This window comes from Meles meles, chromosome 5 (assembly GCF_922984935.1).
Source record: "Meles meles chromosome 5, mMelMel3.1 paternal haplotype, whole genome shotgun sequence".
Taxonomy (NCBI): domain Eukaryota; kingdom Metazoa; phylum Chordata; class Mammalia; order Carnivora; family Mustelidae; genus Meles; species Meles meles.
In genome coordinates, this window is record NC_060070.1 from 128,917,994 (window position 1) to 128,938,200 (window position 20,207).

General features: G+C 33.4%; 1 protein-coding gene across 2 annotated transcripts in view; it reads right to left on the reverse strand.

The window, feature by feature from the left end:
• Nucleotides 1-20,207, reverse strand: part of GMDS (GDP-mannose 4,6-dehydratase) — a 648,570-nt gene that overhangs the window by 453,570 nt on the left and 174,793 nt on the right. For both annotated transcript variants that reach the window (XM_046005991.1, XM_046005992.1), the window contains exon 4: nt 19,778-19,887. In XM_046005991.1, the coding sequence (XP_045861947.1) occupies nt 19,778-19,887 (110 nt within the window). The remainder of the gene's footprint in view (nt 1-19,777; nt 19,888-20,207) is intronic.

Below are 20,207 nucleotides of genomic sequence, written 5' to 3' on the forward strand. Positions count from 1 at the left end.
TTTGGAGGTCATTTGGTCTAAATCTGGTGTATGAATCCTTTCAACATTATATGTAGTAGATGACGACTTATAAAGATGCTGAAAATTTCCCACATTTGATCTCAAAAACATTTAAGATTTATGTTCAGTGAAGGAACCACAGACAAAGTTAGCATGTAAGTGACAAACTGGAAGAATGTATTTACAACATACCTAACTGATAAAAGATTTGTAGGAATTCCTATATGTCAGCAATAAAAATGGTAGAAGGACTGAATGGACAAGAAAAGGCATCTCACAGAAATAACATCAGAATATTTAATAACCATATAGAGGGTTTGACTCTATTATTAATCAGAGATATAGCCATGATATCATATAATTATTCTCTAATTTATAGATTAAAAAGATACATTTTAGTATTTAGTAAAGTGACATAGCTTAATAAAAAGAAAGCTGAAATAAATTACTTTGTAAAGTAAATACTCATTTTATAGTTAAAAAGGATCATTGTAATCTGTTTTCTAAATTAAGACTTTTACCCATCAGGTTGTCTTGAAGCAGCATAATATCTATATAAAGAAATAAAGTGTATTTTATGATTTCCAAATAAAATATATATATTTAACTCATTTTTCTTTCATTACTAGAATTTGCTTACGTTTTAAGAAAACAACATACTTGTAAACTTGAGCACAGTTTTAGCACAACTCAGTAAGGGAAACATTCGCAGTGTCTGTTTCAGAAATAAAAATCTTAATGTTAACTGATGTAGTGGAAACCACTACATCAATGGTTTGCCATTTTATGGAAAAAGACAAGTTAGGTAACAGCTGTTACTAGGTCAAGTGTAATTCAAAATCATTAAGAGCAATGTATGGTTAGTTCTAAAAAAATATCTCAATAGGTTTTCTAGCTGTGACGTTCACATATTGTTCAATAATTCTAGGACTAATCAAAAGCAAGGGGAACAAATAATTCTCACTAGCCCCGGAACAGTAAAAACCTATTTGAGATTCCCAATTCAAGCAGATGGGTAATAGTTCTAAAGTACAGTCATCTCATGAAAACCCCAATCAAGTCATAATGAACACATGCCACAAAAAGTTAAAATCAACTTTATATTCTACTTGTATGTGTATACACATTTGGAGACCATTTTTAATCAGTGACTGCAAGTTTCATATTTTAAAATGTCCTATATTTAAAAATTTTAAAATGTCCTATATTTAAAAATCAAAGAATAAGTTTTTTGTCTTTTTTTAAAAAGCTAATTATTAAAGACAGATACATAATGTGTATGTACTGATAGACAATGTGGATATATTTAACAAGTTTCATCTTAATGCTATCATGCTGTGCAAAAATACAAAAAAAAAAATCCTATTTGAAAAGGAAAAGAAAAAACAAACCATACAAGTTCGCTAGTTCCAGCTCATAAATGGAAAAAAGAATTGCAAGAATATTCAGAAGTCCAAAAGAGGCTGTTCACAGATCACTGCATTTTTAGAATCTGAAAATTTTGTTATATTTTATATTGTATTATTATGGATAAGTATACACATAAACCCCCCCATGGAATAATGCCTGGTCTACTCTGTTTGGGAGAGAGCAAAACAGATGGTTCTAGTCAAAGCACTTTACAACCCCCAGCTTTCCCACCTATCTATGAAGGGGTGGCAGTGTGGGGGATGGCTAGGAGGAGGATGAATGTTGCCGGGACGAGAAAGAGGGTGGCAGTTTAAATCAAAAATAGACAGGTAGAGCAGTGAGGGGTAAAACTGAATATAAATTATGTTTGGCTTTAAATATAAGAGTTTTAATGTTTTATTAGTAATAAATCCACCTTTTCCCTCCTTAAACTGCTGTCACAACATGTATTAGTGGCCCCTGACAAATGCTTGAAATCTTTGCCATCATTATTACACAGGAAAGGCTTTGAAAGAATTCCAAGCAATCCATCCATGTCATACTTTGACAAAGCAAGTGAGAGGCAATGGGTAGAGAAGATTTAGCTCTGAATAAAGAGTGAGAAAGCCTTAACTCTAGTCCCAGTTCTGCCCCACATAAGCTAGCTGTGTTTGACCTAGGGCAAGGAGCTTCATTTCTCTGAGATTCCATTGTCTAAGATGTAAAATGAAGGCATTAGACTAGGATTCCACTTTGAAGAAGGAAGTCAGTAGTCTAGATGCTGAGGATATTGATAACGGAAAAATGTCAAATAAATAAACTGGTGCCGTTATGTATCATCTATAGTTAATTTTCAGGTATATTTCTAGATTTTGTACCATAGCTAAAAAACACTCAAAAAAACTTCAATAAGCTACCAAAAGCATGAGAAAACACAGCATAAAGCTGATAAAATATTCCCTTATATTAGTAAAAACAAAAAAGCTAGGATATTAAGAAAATTACAAAGAAGTTATGTTTGTAATCACTCCTCAAATAATGGAAATTTAGTCACAAAGAAAGTAATCCACTTGAAAATTCTTAAGCTTTTATTGTAAATAGCAAAAGGACAAAGACAAAACTAAGAATTTGTATGTAATTTATAATTACATTTAGAAACAAATTCTTAAATCCTTATGGTAATGGCATAGAAGAAAGGTGGGGGAAAAAATCTAATTTTTACGTGATTATTTGAGTTACACTTATAACAATCACTGCACGCAACTTTTTTCTACAAGTCATATAAGGAAACTAATAAAAAGCTCAGAGTAAATATTTTAGGAATGCCCTAATTGGGGTTAATATAAGATTGATAAAATCTTGAAAAACCAACCTAAAAACAAGTTTGCCATCTTAAAGGCATAAAATGCCCCTAAATGGAAAAGAAATCTGGATGATAAAAAAAAGGGAATCAATGCTAGTTATAATGTTGGAATCTTTCACTTGGGAATACAGTATTTAAATACAATAATAACTAAGAGGAGAAGAACTGCTTTTATTAATATATAGTATTTTTCTCTGTATTTTTATTAACCCTAGAAACAAGTAGCACTTCCTTATTCAAATAAATATTAATAAAAAATGAACTCCTTGGAAATTAAAATTTTTATATTTTTTCCTGCCAGACGATGAATTTGGACTGTGCTACTGAAATTATGTTATCTTTTACAGATACATTGTTTAAACTTTCACTTTTTCTTTTCTAAATTCATTGTCATTTAACCACTACATTTTGCATTATAAATTCCTATTTGTCGTACATTTAGTAGAGCTCTCAATACTGATAAGTGGCAAACTCTATTATCCTAAAAACTAAACATACTTTAAACTTAACTCCTCCAACCAAAATCCCTCCACCTACCCCCAAAAAGGAATAATTCATCAAACAGAAATTTATGGAAAGTTGTACTTTAATGAAATTTATTTATAATATTTAGAAGCTTAGTTCCCATAATCTGCATATTCAATAAATTCAGGGCATGAAAATAGGTTGGTTGGTTTTTCCCTGATAAACAAATCTGGGGCACAACAGATTCTACTGCAATTGTCTAGAAATTTCAAGAAATAAAGCATAACTACTAAAGCAAAATATAGAAACAAATTAACAAAGGCACTAAATTTATTTATATGCCTCATAATTAACTTGTGGAAATCCATATATTATATGTAAGAAAAATCAGCATGAGTTATTCAAAAAACCAACTTATTTTTTCACTCAAATTTCTTTTTCACAGAAAATATTCACATACTAATTTTCTCAACATAGCATACACACGTACACACTGGTAAAAGTGTGATCAACGACTTATAGAGCATTCAAGTTAAGTCAGTACTTTCCAACAAAATGAACTATAATGCTTTTTCCATCCCAGAGTTTCCAGTATTCTGTATTAAATTTTTTAAAAAGGTATAAGCCCATTTTAAATGATGTCAAATATTTCTTGAGAAAACCATTATATACTAAAATCTGCCAATTGATTCTTCCCCAAAATTGTAGTTTTTAAAAAAGATGGTCTCAACTTTTCATCCTTAATTTTTATTAACGTTTCTACTTACATTAGGAAGGCATAAAATTGATATGATAAGTATAATACCACTGTAAAAATAAATCATATAATCATAAGATTTTAGGGCTGGAAGACATTCTGGAGAGCACATAACCTAATTCTTTCCTACTTCCCAAAGTCTTACACCCCTTTTACAGATAAGGAAAATTGAGGCCCAGGGAAGTTACATGTCTTGTTCAGAAGTTTTGCCTTTACATGACTAAAAACATTCTGACAAGTCAAGTATCTTTTATTTCTCTTCATAAAGAAAAAATATCCTGTACCAGTATTTAGAATGTTTTACATTTCAATATATTGCTCACAGTTATGGTCAATGAGGCTTAAATCAGAGAATAATTATATAATTAAAATGGGGTAAATATATAATATCAATTGTCAATATAATGAAATCCTAGTTCATGTGTCAACCATGTAATTATCTTTCAGGTTTATAATAAATATAAGACAATTTGCAGACATTAGTCATGTTTAACTATGGATCTTCTGAATGTCTTCAATATTCTAACAACCAATATTTTCATCATTGTAGTGATGTTTCATTAAAAATCTGTATATGAAAGAAACTATTTTATATAATTTATGAAACTCTATACATAAAGGTCTGAAGTCACAACTCAATTTAAATAAACTACAAGACAATTCAGTAAGGGATATGATATATGGCAACAAACCTATGTCTTTATCTAATACAGATGGAAGACTGCAAATATAAACTAAATGGCAGCAACAAATATATATTACTGAGAAATGAAGATACCACACATAACATCAGGTCACAAAGCTATTAAAAAATACTCAAACAAACATGTAATTAGAACACTAACAAATGTCATGTGCTAACATCTGGAATTAAGATTACTACAGTAGAGAAAATGAAATGCCCCTAAAAAGTAAAGGCGAGCATTACATCTCCGAACTTGTTGTTCTACACAAAGAAATGTAAATCTCATCCAGAAAATTGATTTCACTGAAAGTTTTCAATGAATGTAAGGAAATAAGATGAGTCACTCTTTGTAGCTACTATCTCATTATAAAAGAAAATAAAAATTAAACTGCTATGTTTATATCAAATATTTCATGAGCATATGAACTGACATTGGGATTTCTTTTTAAAAAAGTAACAGTGTTCAATGTCAAAAAATTTCACTAACAACGTTTTACTGAAAATACAAAGTGTAATTTATGCTACATTACAAAGAATTAATTTTTACTGGTTTGCAATTTAATCTCTGACCAGATAACTGTTTAACCAGAATATTTATGTTGTCACTTAAATATACCTTTTCTTATATGACACATCTATAAATTCTCCCAGAATTAGCAGGGCAGATAACATACAAAACAAGAAAAAGAAAAACCAATGAAGCTTGTCAAAAGAGAAATACTCAAAAAATGATAAGTTAATATTTTACACCTTGGAGACTTTTGTAATTTTGTTTTATGGATTAGTCTGTGGATCCTATGCCAATAAAGTTGTACCACCAAGACTCATCAGCATAAAAGATGTCCAACTTGATAAGTAGAATCCTCAAGAAGAAACTGGGAAAGAAAAAAACAGAGGGAGAGAGAGTATACTAGAGATATAAAAGAATCTCCCACAAAATGACAGAGCACATCATATCAGTGTGAAATCATCCCTAAAAGAATAAACTATGGGCAGTATATTTGTAAACTTAAGTGTTCAATCCAAAAATGAAGATGCAACCTATAAAAAAAGGAAAAGTAATTTTTAAAAGGACAAATTTGGGGCCAAAATCGGCCTTTAGGGCATTGATATTAATTTTTCCATTGATTATTAATACTTTATAAAAAAACAATGGTTACATGAAAAAATATGCTTTGGGATTATAGTCTCACTTATCACTTTAAATAATTTTTTGAATATTTATGTACTTCAAAATATTTTATCCGATTTTTTTTTAAAAAGCACAATTTGGACATAATAAGAATGAAAAACTAAGAAATGTAAACACAAATATTTTGACCATTTAAATTCCAAATAAGAGTGTACTTCTTTTTGATCAACTTAAATCCTACTTAATCAATTATGGTTAACACAATCAAGAAAAAGAAATTCTCAAGACAAATATTATATAGGTTATTTATATTATTTGCAAATATCTAAGATTTTATAGAATTTAGTCATTTTACAAACGTAAAGCCATCACAAATTATAATTTGTTATAAGATACCATAAATTTTGAAAGACCTCTATAACTCATATTTAGTCTATTTTTCTAGTTTAAAAAGTATATCAAAAATTACTTATAAAGGACATTTCTAAAATCATTTAAAATGTTATAAGCAAATTTTTTAAATTTTAATTCAACATTTAATAATTCATATAAAACATCTATAACACTTTATCAAGAAAAATTGATGTGCCAATGCTAATATTTAAAAAATCGATATATTGGTTTAAAAAAATATTTTTAAACAATGTTCTTCTGTTAGATTTGCCTACTTTAGACATGATTCTTTGAAACCAAGCAGTTGAAGGAAGTGGTGTTGCAATACTGCCCTTTTAATGAAAACTGCAGCAGTGAAAAGGTCACATAAATAATCTGCATGATACTATTCCATTATGAAATACACAGTCTAAACCTAATACTGCCAAAAAGGGACAAAAAGTATGAAAGAAAAAATATGCTGTCACCTGCAAAACATAGTATATTCTGGTTAAAGGTTGTTTCAAACAGCAGATGTCAGTCTAAAACAAATTATATTTATATCTAAATCTAAAATAAATATGTGATATTTTGATAATAATTAATAAAGAAATTTATATATAATTGTAATTAATTTGAACATCCTTGACTTTAGTTTCAAGAACTGCATGACTGTGAAAGTTCATCTTATAAAAATCCTCATTAAATTGAAAGCCCATAAAATTATTTAAAAATTACCTTTAGAATCAAATTCAAATTTTGATTAATACAAAATTTTTAGTTCTTGTATTTATACAGCCCACAATTAAAAAAAAATCAGAGTAACACAGACTTATCCGTGGATACAAATTAAAGTTTACAAAACAGATTTTTTTAAAAAAAAAGAGAGAATATATATACAAGGGGATCTTCTTTTTCTACTGATATGACAGAACGTAACCATTTAATCATTAATAAGTAACAAGCAGCAGCCGGAATATGTTTTATGCTTCATTAAAACAACATTGAGGCCCATTACAGTGCATAGCAAATGGGGCTGGAAACCACCGCACACTCTGGCAAACCACATTCCCTTCTAACCTCGTTTGCTTGAAGCAGCTAGAGAGTGAATGGCAATATACTCTCAAGTAAGCCTTTATTAAGTATGAGAAATAAATTATATTAAGTGTTATTTTTTGAACCCAGAAATGAGGGGAAGGGTTGTTAAGATATCAAATTTACTAAAAAAATAATTATGTGAGAAATAAGTTGCTGTCACAAGAGAGACTTGCCAGACACTGCATTTGAGCAAGTTGTTATACACACCTTTGGAATCAATTTTGTGACACAGAGATTAGTCTGTGGTACTAAATCGCATAAGAGTAGATCAGAAAAAAACTCAAGAGTACGGAAATGTTTTCTTGAACAACATTACCATTACATTAGAGGTATTAAGGAGCCCTTATTATGATTATAACTACTAAGATACTGACATGATTCGATAGTTCAGGACATGGTACAAACTGCTTTTTTATAACTTGCCTCAATATCTCAGGTTTCTAATAAATACGATTTTACTTCATTAGATCCTCATGTCTGTGATTTTACCAAATTCAATTCTACAACTTGAAAATTACCTTGGAAATTTGTGGGAAGCCACAGAAAGGTCCTCAGAAACAGACACATATTAAATATTAATTATAACGATGACTGTCATTTTTATAGTGATTATGTCATTATTTAGGAATGCTAATTAAGACATAAAATGGCTTCTAAATTGCAAACGCATTCTGAAGAAATATATATTTGTACTTGTGTGTTTAATAGCAAATCCAGCGTGGGGACCAGACCATAACAGACTGCAGTTCTATTTTCTAAAATGCTGACATTTGAGCAAATGTTCCCATGGAATGTTTGTCTGATTCGTGGACTGACATTTCCTCTTTGTAACTTGCTTAACTAAGAAGGAGACATGCAGGCCAAACTCTACAGTACCCTCAGGCAGCAGGCCATTACTTGCCGCTGCAACTTGTGTATGGTTTCTCTTTTACTTCCCTCTTTCCCTACCGCCCCTCAGCCCTTAGCTGTCTCTTTATTTTGACATGCATATTATCTTAGCTGATTTCTATCATCTTACAGGAGTGGATGACATACCTTAAAAGATTAAGCCTTCCCACCTGGGATTTGTCCAGAAATTCAGTGTATTATAGCTTCTCATAGCCTTCTTCATTCTCCTATATTCTTGTGTTATCAATAGTGGCTTTCTTTCTTATTTTATGTTTAACTACAGGACACAGGCAGCTACATTGATAGAAGTCGGTTTATACTGTCATTCATCTTTCATTATAAGAACAAGGTTGACTTCCGCTGTCTGTAACACTTTGCTGCCATCTATGTGTAAAAAAGAGCACAACACTCTCGAGCATGCACCAGAAACCACCCATGTTTCAAAAGAATCATGGCTCTAATCTAGACAGATGACAAGTGAAGCTTCAGGAATAATTTGCCTCCCCACAGAAATGCCGAAGCTTACCAAGGAATTTCTATAAACAACTTTCTAACACTGAAAGAGTAGTGAGAATGCATTGTTTAACATAAACCAAAGTCAACAGTTTTTTCATTAATGCTGTTGATAAAGCTAATATGGAAACATCTACAGTTATGTTCGGAAAAGAAACATTGACAAGGTGAAGTTTTAAGTCACTTAAATAATTACAATGAAATGGATTAATTTTTGCAAAAGTGTAATCTAAATACTATTTCCAAACAATCTAATGAAAAAAGATCACTTAGCCAAAAAAATTTCACATTTAATACAAAGGAAATGTAAAGCAATCCAATAAAAAAGTATTTATTCACATCATTTAAACTACCAATAACTCAAATACTGTGATCTAATAATTAACCACTCTTTGTCAAACACTCAAAAATTATTTTCTAGAGAAGACAGAGAAATACATCAGAATACCAAAGAGCCTCTCAACCTCCCCCTCAGTAGTGCTTATGTTGGTTCTGAATTGTCCTGACAAATGTTAGTTCAAAAAAAAAAAAAAAAAAAAAAAAAAAAACCAAACAAAATCACTCCAGTGTGAGCCAAGTAGGAAACATAAGCAAAACAAACAAACAAGACTTTCCTCTACTAAACCATTTAACAATACACAGTTAAGGTAAAAACTGGTATTTCTAATCAGGAGTAATGATGTTTTAATAGTCCTGAAGAATGTTCCTTAAGTTAGTTTGCCAATTCTATTGATTTCTAAAAGACATTTTACTGTTTAAAAAAAAAAATGGTACAAATATGTAACCATATGGGGGTAGGAGTAGAAAGGAGACTCAGGAAAAGCTTCTACCCTGATTTACCAAACAGAATGAAAAGCTGACCCTGACTGCCTCACCTCTGCCAGCCTGACATTTACAGTTACTGCATAACTACTATCGACACAATATTTGTCATCTGGAGAACACTACATTTTAATCATCAACATTAAAATCATAGGGAAGTTGAGCTCATCGTTAAACTTTTTAAAGTAATTTTTGGTATAAGTTATTCTAATGACAAACTTAACAGAGTTTAGCAAGCCAGACCAAGCCATTTTGCATATTTACCTATAAATAAAGGAAATTTAAATTCTTCATGGCTGATTTTTTTATTAATATCCATAAACAATGTACCTATTAAGTGAATGTTACTAAAGAAAGTAACATAATGAAGCTTACTAATCTTTCATGTTTGACATTTTTCAAAAAATGGAGATCTAAATTAGGGTTATTCTCTTACAATTTATTTCTCTTTGGCACTGGTAAGGTATCCAATACTTATTAACAAGTCAAAATTAACAAAAAAGATATTATGCATTAAACTTTTTGAAATAGAAAAGGTTTCATTTTATTTTACTTTACCAATTTTAAGGATCTAACTTTAACAAAGAGAATTTTATAAACTCCACTTGTATTAAAAGAATACAGTAAGAATCATATTTGATACCAACCCATATGAGGTGTTTAAAAGAGCAGTTAAGTTTAAATTCTTAAATTTACACACAAGTATTTTGTGGGTTTTGGGCAGGGGACTACAGATACATCTAACTATTATATTAAACAAAGCATAATCTATATCTATATCTTAATTTATACAAATCCAATCTAACTGGGAATCCAAAAAGTTTTCATCATTAAAAATCCAAAGCAAAAGTTTCATTCATAGAACCTATACTGTTGACTATTTGTATTTATAAATACATCCAGAAATTGATACTAAGATTTAACTATTTGCATTAATTTTAGCTTAATTGTTGCAAACCTAAAATAATATTTAATTTATTTTACTTTATTTAATAAGTGCATTAAGAGTGAAACACCCGACAAACATACCTTTGTGTGGTCCACTAATTATAAGCAAAATTCCAAACGTTATTAGCTGTTATCAAAATTACAATACCACCTAGATCTAATAAAACAGAACAATCTGTTTGAACAGGGAGAGGAGAACTTTCATAGAGTGTTCTCTCTCATATAAATTCTTAATGGACTATAAAGGACTTTTTAAGTGGTTTTAGATTTGAATTCAATTGCTCAAATCCGTAACAGGCTTCCAAAAAGAATTTGAGCCAGATGACACACAGGGACCCACAAGCATTATAAAGTTCTGCTCTACCCTCACGAATGTAAGATAAAAAAATGCTAAACTTCTTTCTAAGAACCATAGAAACTGATGAGCCATATTTACATTAGTGGAGTTAATGCACTGTAAGCATAAATGTTAAATTATATAATGATAAGGTTTTGTACTACAATTTCCTTGTAACAACTAAAGTTGTTAAACCAAATTTATTAAATATTATGGGGACTGTGCCCACACAGGTGATGAACCACAGAATCAATCAGAAAGAAATGGAGGCTTAAAGAACAAAAACAAGCAAAACCACCACTTTACTTGACCGTAGAGGTTTCTATCACGCCAGCTATCTATCTATGGAGAGTAAAAGCATCCGCTAGTTGCTCCATTCATCCTGCTAAACTGACTTGTAAGAAAGCTAATTTTTCCAGAAACAGACACACTGTAGTATGCACGGATATTATATCTAATAGCAAACATACCTTATTAATACTCAGATTCTCAAAGTTGCACTCACTGCTCTTTACCAAGAAAGCCTTCTGCCCATAAGCTACCTTCATAATTTCAATATTAATAACTTGCTAACAACTAGGGTGATTTTATGCTACTCTGAGCACACACAAGAATTACATATAAAAAAGAATTACATATGAAAATATAAGAACTGATTTTAAGCCTCATAAAATGTATAAGCCTGCATCAGTTTATTTATCTGCTAACAAAAGAAGTTCTCTTCAGAGACCAAACAAGGAGTTAGAATTTGTGTATACTCATATATGGACAAAAATACATTTACGTATTAAAAAGGAAATATTTACTTTTAAATCTTAGGAAATAGGTTAACTGATATTATAATAGTCAAATAACTGACTTGGCAATTTATTTTTTTTAAGTACCCAAATAGGAACAAATTATTCATTTTGGTTATCAAGTTATTGATTCTTATTCTTCTAAGTAAAAAGTATCATTAGCTTCCTATAGCTTTTAGGGACACTTACTTACACACCAGCACAGTATAAGCACTCGATATAAAAATTTTTATTGAACTATCCTAGCCAAAAAGATCGTAATTATTTCTGATGACTTAGTACTATAGATTTCTATTTTCCTTCTATACTAATTTTATTTTAGTATTACTTACGTGCTAACATTTCACCCACACTGTTGTATTTAGGGATCTTCTTCGCTATCCAAACACTACTCATGCGGTATTAATTACAACCAGTTTCCTCCATCAAGGAAAAAAACAATGCTTTTAACTCAAACCAATTGGATCAAAACTTTGTTTCACTGTAATAAGTGGTGGGAATAAGAAGAGAGGTGAAACTTCAAACATCAGAGTCTTATGTTGTCTTCCCCTGATACTTCAGTGACACCTTCCCCACCTCCGTCTTCTTAGATTAGCTGTATGACAAAAATATGAAGTGGCGTCGGTCCTCGGTCCCAGCCTAGACAGTCGGCCCTGCTGCTCATCAAATGGAAGTCCCAAGCTGCGTTTTGTAAAATAAGGGCTTGAGCTGGCTCATCGCCAAGATCACTTCCACCTCAAAATACTATGGCCCATTTCATAAAAATCAAAGGGCCCAAAACATCACTTTCCTCTTTATAATATGGCATAATGAGTTAACATTTCAGTGGCAGGTACTACAGGCATTTCAGTGAGGAAAATATTCTTACATACAATTTCAAACAGCCGATGTGGCAAAAGGCAAGCCTGTGTCATAGGCAGATGAAACAATGAATGATATGTCCATTCCCTGTGTTACCTTAGTGAACTCGTTTCTCTGAATAATTTGCCTCACGTTAAGGCTAAATTATGATAGGGAGCACACTGGGATTGGAAGTAGGGAAGAAGAGTAGCCAATTTGCATTTCCTGGCCCCTCTCTCTTGTTCCTACCACATTTATTTCGTAGCTTTCCCCCTCAGGCTGGGCTGTGCCACCATTCCCAGAAGTTACTATTGTAAACAGCATGGTCAGGAGGGCCTTGCTGAGAAGCTGACATTTGAGTAAAGGTTGAGAGTAGTTAAGGGAATGAGCAGGTAGGTATCTAGGAAAGAGTATCATAATCAAAAGTAAGTGCAAAGCCCATAGGTAGAAGCATGTCATAAGGATTCTCAGCCTAAGGTAGGTGCTCATTTTATAGATTAGTAAATGAGGCCTAAAAATGCTGAGCACTCTGCCAAAGTCACATACCTAACACATACCATGGCCATGGTCTGAAACCAGGGAAAACACCAAGGCCCAGGGTCTAGTGTAGGCCTGGATCTAAAGTTTCAGAATGTGTCCTGGGAATTCCATCTCCATCCCTGATTTGATAACTCTTGTCTATATCACAGTATCTCATGAAAACCTTCCTCCCTTCTGCCCCATGACAATCATCTACAGGTTTCTCCCACTATCCAAAAGTAGACCATCTAGGAAAACGTTCATAAGCCAAAATGGCATAAAGCAAAGAAACAATTATGATCAATTTATATGATATTTTTGAGCATTCCCAGACCCAAAAAATAACTTCCCTTAGGCTTTCCTGATACCTTAGGACACATCCTGCTTAACAGATGCACGAAAGTCGAGATAAAGCACAGACACTCATAATCACTTTTCAAAGCCATGTTGTTGTCTTGATCCCGAGATGCTGAATGTAGCTCCTGGGGAAGAAGCCTGATGCGGCCACTCTCGCTGCTCAGGGTGCATGCTGCCTCACTGCAAAAAAGGCGCTGAACACTATTCTTGCTATGCACCTATTTTCATAAAAGTGAAAATTTTCTTCAGATTTCTTTTGATTGGTGATAACAGGTGCTAATACAAGTCTTTCATAAAAGCAGAGTGCTATAATGGGATCTTCCAAAAGTGGGGGTTGGAGGATGAGGATACTTGTTCCAACACTAACAATGATGTGCATCTGTAAGCCTCCTCACAGATGGGGCCTGATAAAAGGCAGCACGCAAAAGCACTGAATAGCTATAGTCCACACAGTCTAATGAAATCTAACACACGGTTGTGTCGCATGGAGCTCGACCATCACCCACATTTAAGGATGCTGTAAAAGTTCCCTTCCTGACAGCAATAGTCATGCCCCTGCCTACTCCTTATTTTCTTGCTCTGCTCACACCTCCTTGTCAGCCTCCCCAAGATCCGCACCCCGCCCCCCAAAAAGGAATGACTGATAAAGGACACAGAAGAACAGTGCTCTCTGCCATTTGCTCTGAGTTTTTAATACACTACCCTTTACCCTTGCTATGATTGCACAGCAAAGGGTCACACTGCTGCAATTTTATTTTGTTCTATAACTGGGTTAGTCAGGCAGTAACCAGATGTTCAACATAGGCACCTGCCTTTTCCTACCATAAGGCAATTCTCCAATACATTAACCACCTGTCTCCCTCCCCTCAATGAAAGAAGCCACAAGAGGTTTAGGCTTCCTAGAGATAAATATGGGGGTCAGCTCTTTAGCTATAAATTTCAACTCCCAGGACCGGCCAGGAAAAAGCTACTGGAGATGATAATATTTACCTCAACTAATTAAATTGCTCAGTCCTCTTCCCAGGGGCCACTTGTCTAATTCCCATGCCTCTTTTTTATTCCCAACTTCATTCCCTGGCCTGGTTTTTCTCTCATCTCTCCCGGATTCTAACTTGGTGCCTGCCACTACACTAGACATTTGGTTCACAGTCAACTCTGCTTCTTGCCTAGCTTCCTGGGCTGGGAGTCCCACAATAAGGACAATTTAGATTCAGCCCTTTCGTGTTTCCATGCCCACAATCTGCTGACTGGTCCCACACAGCCAGACAAGAAAATCCCACTCCCACTCCTGATCCCACTCACTCAGCCATGCCCCAGTTTACCTTCTGGGCACTCAGGCCTCCCAGGTGTCATGAAACAAAATTAAACAAATAGCTTACAGAGAATTGAAAAGGAAAGTAATACAGGTCATTAAAGGGTCAGAAAATTAATGAAAAGCATGGAGTTGTTCAATTTGCATAAGATAAAATTAAAGATTTTTTCTGGGATAAGAAAATTAAAGACTTACTAATGGTCTTTAACACTGAAAATCCTTCTCAAAACCGAAAAGAGAAAACAACTTTCTATCTACTGACATCACAAGGAAAAAAAAATAAACTTAAGAAACTCAGGTATGTGGGGAAAGAAAAACTTAAGGTGAGAACTATTTTACATTACAATTGTAATCATTTCCTGAATGGTCTTTAAAATAAATTATAGAATACAAACATCTGAGTTCCAATCTTGGATTGGCCAGCAATTAGATGCGTGACTTTGAGTAGATAATTTCATTTATAAATGAAAATCATATGAAGTCATTTATGAAGTTCCTTTTAACTCTAACATTCCATGACTGCAGAATTTTCATTTCTTTGGGGAAAAAAAAAATAAAGGCAATTCCAACATAACACTGAGACAAAAGGGAGTAATGTTGGACTAGATTTACTGTAGGAAGATTTCATCCAACACTATGGTTTCAAGAATGACATGAGATTGCCAAAGAAGCTTGAAAATGGTGGAAAAATCCAAAATCATGGACAGTAATGCACACTGAACAGATAAGAAATTGAAGACAGAAATTATTGAAAAACTATTATTTACACAATTAAAAAGGAAGAACAACAAAGCAGGCTCTTGAAACATTTTCCCCATGAAAATGGGCAGGGCTAAATATTGGATAATTTGTTCCTACTTGCATGATGTCATCATGTTAGATTTAACTACTTTTAATAACTAGTACATTTCCGTCATCTCTCACTTTCTCCCACATAAGATCAAATCAGCCTCTCAATGACCCACACTTCATGAGTCATAATTTTTCTGTTTATGATTCAGAAAAATGTCTTCAGTCAGTATTTCCCAGACTGCTGTGGGTTTATTCCAAGAACCAATTTCATCTTCATTGGTTTCCTACAGGAAACCAGACCAACTTCCTATTATTTTATTTTCCTTACTTTTAGCATACCATAGCCCACAGCAAATTAACTGGAAGTAAGAGTGATAGAAGACTTTATCCTGCACAAAGAGAAGCCAACATCAACAACACCCAGTCTAGAAGTCACAGATTCAAAATTAAATATAAAATGTGCTAATATTAGAGCCTTCCTTCAAAAAAGCTCCAAGCCAAATAATAAAAATGTATTTTAATTAACCTTACTGCAAATATTCCACTTAACCTTACTGCAAATATTCCACTGTCAGAAAGAACTTTTGTTTGAGAACTACTGTCGAAAAATACAATAAATCCTACAAAGCTGGTTAACACTGAGAAATCAATTATAAAAATATATGTATGTATGTATGCTTGTATGTATTTTCTGTAATCGCCTAACAAGCTGCTAGGAGAACAGGCAGACAACTGAAGCCCAACACACAGAGCCTTGGAGTGGTAAGGGAATGGATTTTTAAAGGACATTCTAGCAGTGGTTTGTACTCATACGATTCCTCTAAAATACTAGTATTTCTCATGGACTACACAGAAAAAGATTTATGAATGTGAAGAATTTTGGTAAAAATATGTATCGGATTCTCCTTAGACTCTTCCACTCTTATCATTCCTGATAACAGGTATAGTTTAAGGCTTTAAAAGCTCACAAGATCACTAACTGGCAAGGAGCAGGATAATTTTATATCAAAACAAAAGTTGACACATTAAAAAAATGCCTAAGAAGAATGCATTTAAGATACATATTAAATATGGGTAAGCCAAGGGACTTGAAACATTAGAGCAATGGTTCTCCAAATGAAATTCCCAGACCAGAGTCAGCATTACCTGAACATGTCCTAAAAATGAAGTTCTCACCCCATTCTAGACCTAATAAATCAGAAATTCTGGGGAATGGCCCAGCAACCTGCAGCTGACGCTAAAGTGAGCCTTATCTATCATATTCTCTTTCTTCCCTCTTACACCAGGAAATTTCTAGAATAGAATCCACTCATTCTGCATTTCCCTCATAATCCCTCAACTTCTAAATCCTCTGCACCCTAACTAATTCTTCTATCATATGCTAAAATGCTCTTTTTAGGAGTATCTAGCACTGCTGATATTCCCTCCTGCTTAAAATGGCCTGATGTTTTTTTTACTTCTGTGACACCATTCCACTCTCTTGCCTGTCCATCTCCTACCTTCCTGTCATCAGTCACTACTCTTCTTCCTCCCATTCTAAATGCACTCATGTCTCCTAGGTTCAAGCTTCAGTCCTCTATTCCTCTTTCTCTAGCTTCCTGCTTGCTATCTCAAGAATTCCCAGAGCCGATTTTACATCTTTGTACCCCAAATCTCTCCCAAACCTCACAACATATTTTAAACTACCTTATGACCTGCTTCCCCTGAATGTACTTCAAGTCCTGCCAGTAGAATATATCCAAGAGAGAATTTTTCATTTACCCTGTCTGACTCCAACAGTCCCTCCTTGAATGCCTGCTTCTACTACATACCATTATTTGTCTGGTCCCCTGGGTACTGCATTGCTTTCCCTCTTCCCTGGCTTCCATATCTTATCAGCAGAGAGGTCAGCCCTACCAGGCATCCCATGTCATCCACCCCATTCCCACCATCTTCCAACAGCTTCCAATATGTCTACCACTAGACTGATTTACCTGTAAAACTCATCTCTAAATCTGTTTTCCCCATATTTAAAAATATACAGAGGCTGCCCAAAGGTAGCCCAGCTTCTACACAGCCATACATCACATTTCTCTTCAACAGTTTTTTTGCTCAGCTAATCTAGAATGCTCTTCATGTTACAGACATAACCCAAGTTTTCTCACTTTCCACTCTGGGTCTTACATCACTACCTTCATTTCAACTACAAGTTCCCACTAAATATGTCTGCAAAGTTCTTCCATAAAACCCCTCATTGATACCATCATAATCCCTTCACACTGAAGTTTTCTCACCGTTCTCTAAGGACTCAAAGATATTAACGCCAGCCTCTGTCACTAGTCACAGTCACCCCTACACCACTTTAGAACCTCCACAACAGAAGTGGGTTTTATACATCTTAGTGTCCTCCATTCGATCATACATGTAAATATTTGTTGAAGGGCTAAATGATCTTACAAGTCAAAATTCATATTCAACTAAGCACCATTTTGGCCAATTAACTGGCCTTCAGGAGAAGCAGGCAAAACACAATAAAAACAGACAAACTTCACATACATAGCAACTTAGAATGAAATGACTTGGTTTCCTAAGCTTTCTATACTTACAGTGCAACCACTCTAGAATGATACTCACAAACAAATAGGTTCATTTCAAGTAAGAAAACTACAACAGACTTTTTGAACTAAAAATGTTTTCGGAAAAAGGAGAAGACTGGTTCATTTAACACTAAAATGACAGGAGAGGGGGACCTTCTATAAATAAATCTTCATTAAAATTTCCTACATCTTCCCACCATGCCAGTTTATAGGTGCAGGGGTGATAAACTATCTACAATCACAAAGGAAAGCTCTTAATCTAAAGGAAACTGAGTAACAGAGCATTCATAACAAAACATTCAAATTTTGCCTGGAAGATACTCTCACATTGGCCAAAAAGGCCAAGAAGCAACTAGATAAATTATAATGTGGAAGATGGACTGATTGCTCCAGTTAGGGATAAACAGTCTTCACACCTGGAGTAATAAAGACAGCGATTACTTCTCCACAGAAAACAGGTGGTAATCTCTCCCGGCATAGTATGCATAAGATATCCTTTAAAAATGAGAAAAGATATTCAGAATCATTTAGAAAAACAGCTCTGCTCTAACTGAAAGATGCTGATAACTTTCACAGCCCAAGGTTAACACTGGATACTAAACAGAATCATCAGAGATTAAGAAAGGGTAAATTTTTTTTCTGAGACAGCACAATAAAGAAGTATCTTTGTTGATACGTAGCTATCCTTCAACGATAACATTTTAGAGAAAAATATAAATTATGAGGATTTATACACTATTTTTAAATTTAATATTAACAAGACTGGGTAACCCCTATGTTTCTCTCACTATATTCCACACTTGGTTTCATCTTATTTAGTTTATATTTTCTCCCTTAAACTAGCAGAGATATTAAACAGGCATATAGATTCCATTCCTTCTAAAGTTGGGGATATAGAGGAATACAAATCACCTTAAGTATTTCAGAAATAACACTGCTGAATTTGTTCATTAAACAGCAAAAAAAAAAAAAAAAAAAAAAAAAGCGCTGATAGATTCTCTGGACTTTTTTTTGGCAGGATGACGAGGGGCTCTTTTAACTTAGAGTTATTTGCTTTTATTTCTCAGCTCCACTATTCTGATTGAATAAGTGTCTAAATAGAGCTCATATCATTCCTGGCTTCAGGTTTCACTCACTCAAGTGAACACTGGGATACAGCAACAAAAATGGAAATTTGAATTAAGCAGATTGCTAGAGCCTTAGGGATGGGCTTCTCAGGTTTACTGTGATTTGTTCCAGAAAGAAAAACTAAAGAGAGGTAAGTAGACTACCAGAGAATCTGAATTTATTTCACAAAGAAATCAACATTAGCTGTATCATACCAAGGAGACAAGAAGCTAAAAACTCCTTTTCTTCCCATGGTTTTTATTACTTACAGTAAAAAGTTAATTTGGTTAATTTTAACATATTATTGAACTCAAAAAATATTATTTTCTCAGCCAGTAATATAACCACTACCAAAAATTAATATTAAAATAGTAGTTTTATTGCATTACATTTTCCAACATTTTAACAAAACACTTCATTCACAATGGGATTTGAAATGGCAGAAAACAGACTACAAGATCAACCCAAAATAAATGAATACTGCTATTTTAATGTTAGCAGTAAGATTTTATGTTGCTCAGTAACAGAGAATACACTTTTAAAAAGTATTAGTATTTCTATTAAATTCGTTTATTAAACTTGAAGACTAGGAGTAGTGCCTGCATTAGGAAACAGCAACAACAACAACAACAAAAGGAACAGAAAAAAGTAAAATACAGAACAACTCAGGAACACAGTCAGAGAAATCTGACTGTAAAAATGGCTTACTTTAACATGGCTCTGGGCTCCAAGGTTGTAGATCTCTGTAGGCTTTACTTCATTAATGATCTTCACAAGGCAGGTACTGTCAGTGAGATCACCATAGTGCAACTTCATGTCTTTAGAATTCAAAAGCATACCATTAGATAGAAGAAACCACAAGCCCATTTTTTAAAAAATATCAAAATTGAAAGATATGGTCTGAAAGTCTGAAAACCAAACTGGTTTCAGAGCAGCAGAGTATAACTGTCATCTTAAAGAAACTAAATGGTAGAAAGATACATGTGTTGATTTGTACAAACTCAAATGAACTTTTTAAAAAATCTTATCAAGACAATGTTATACAATTAACATATCATATGGTTCCCAGGTAGTTTGTAAGATATGTTACATAAGAGTGAGATTCAGACAAAGAAAATCTCACACAAATGAACACATT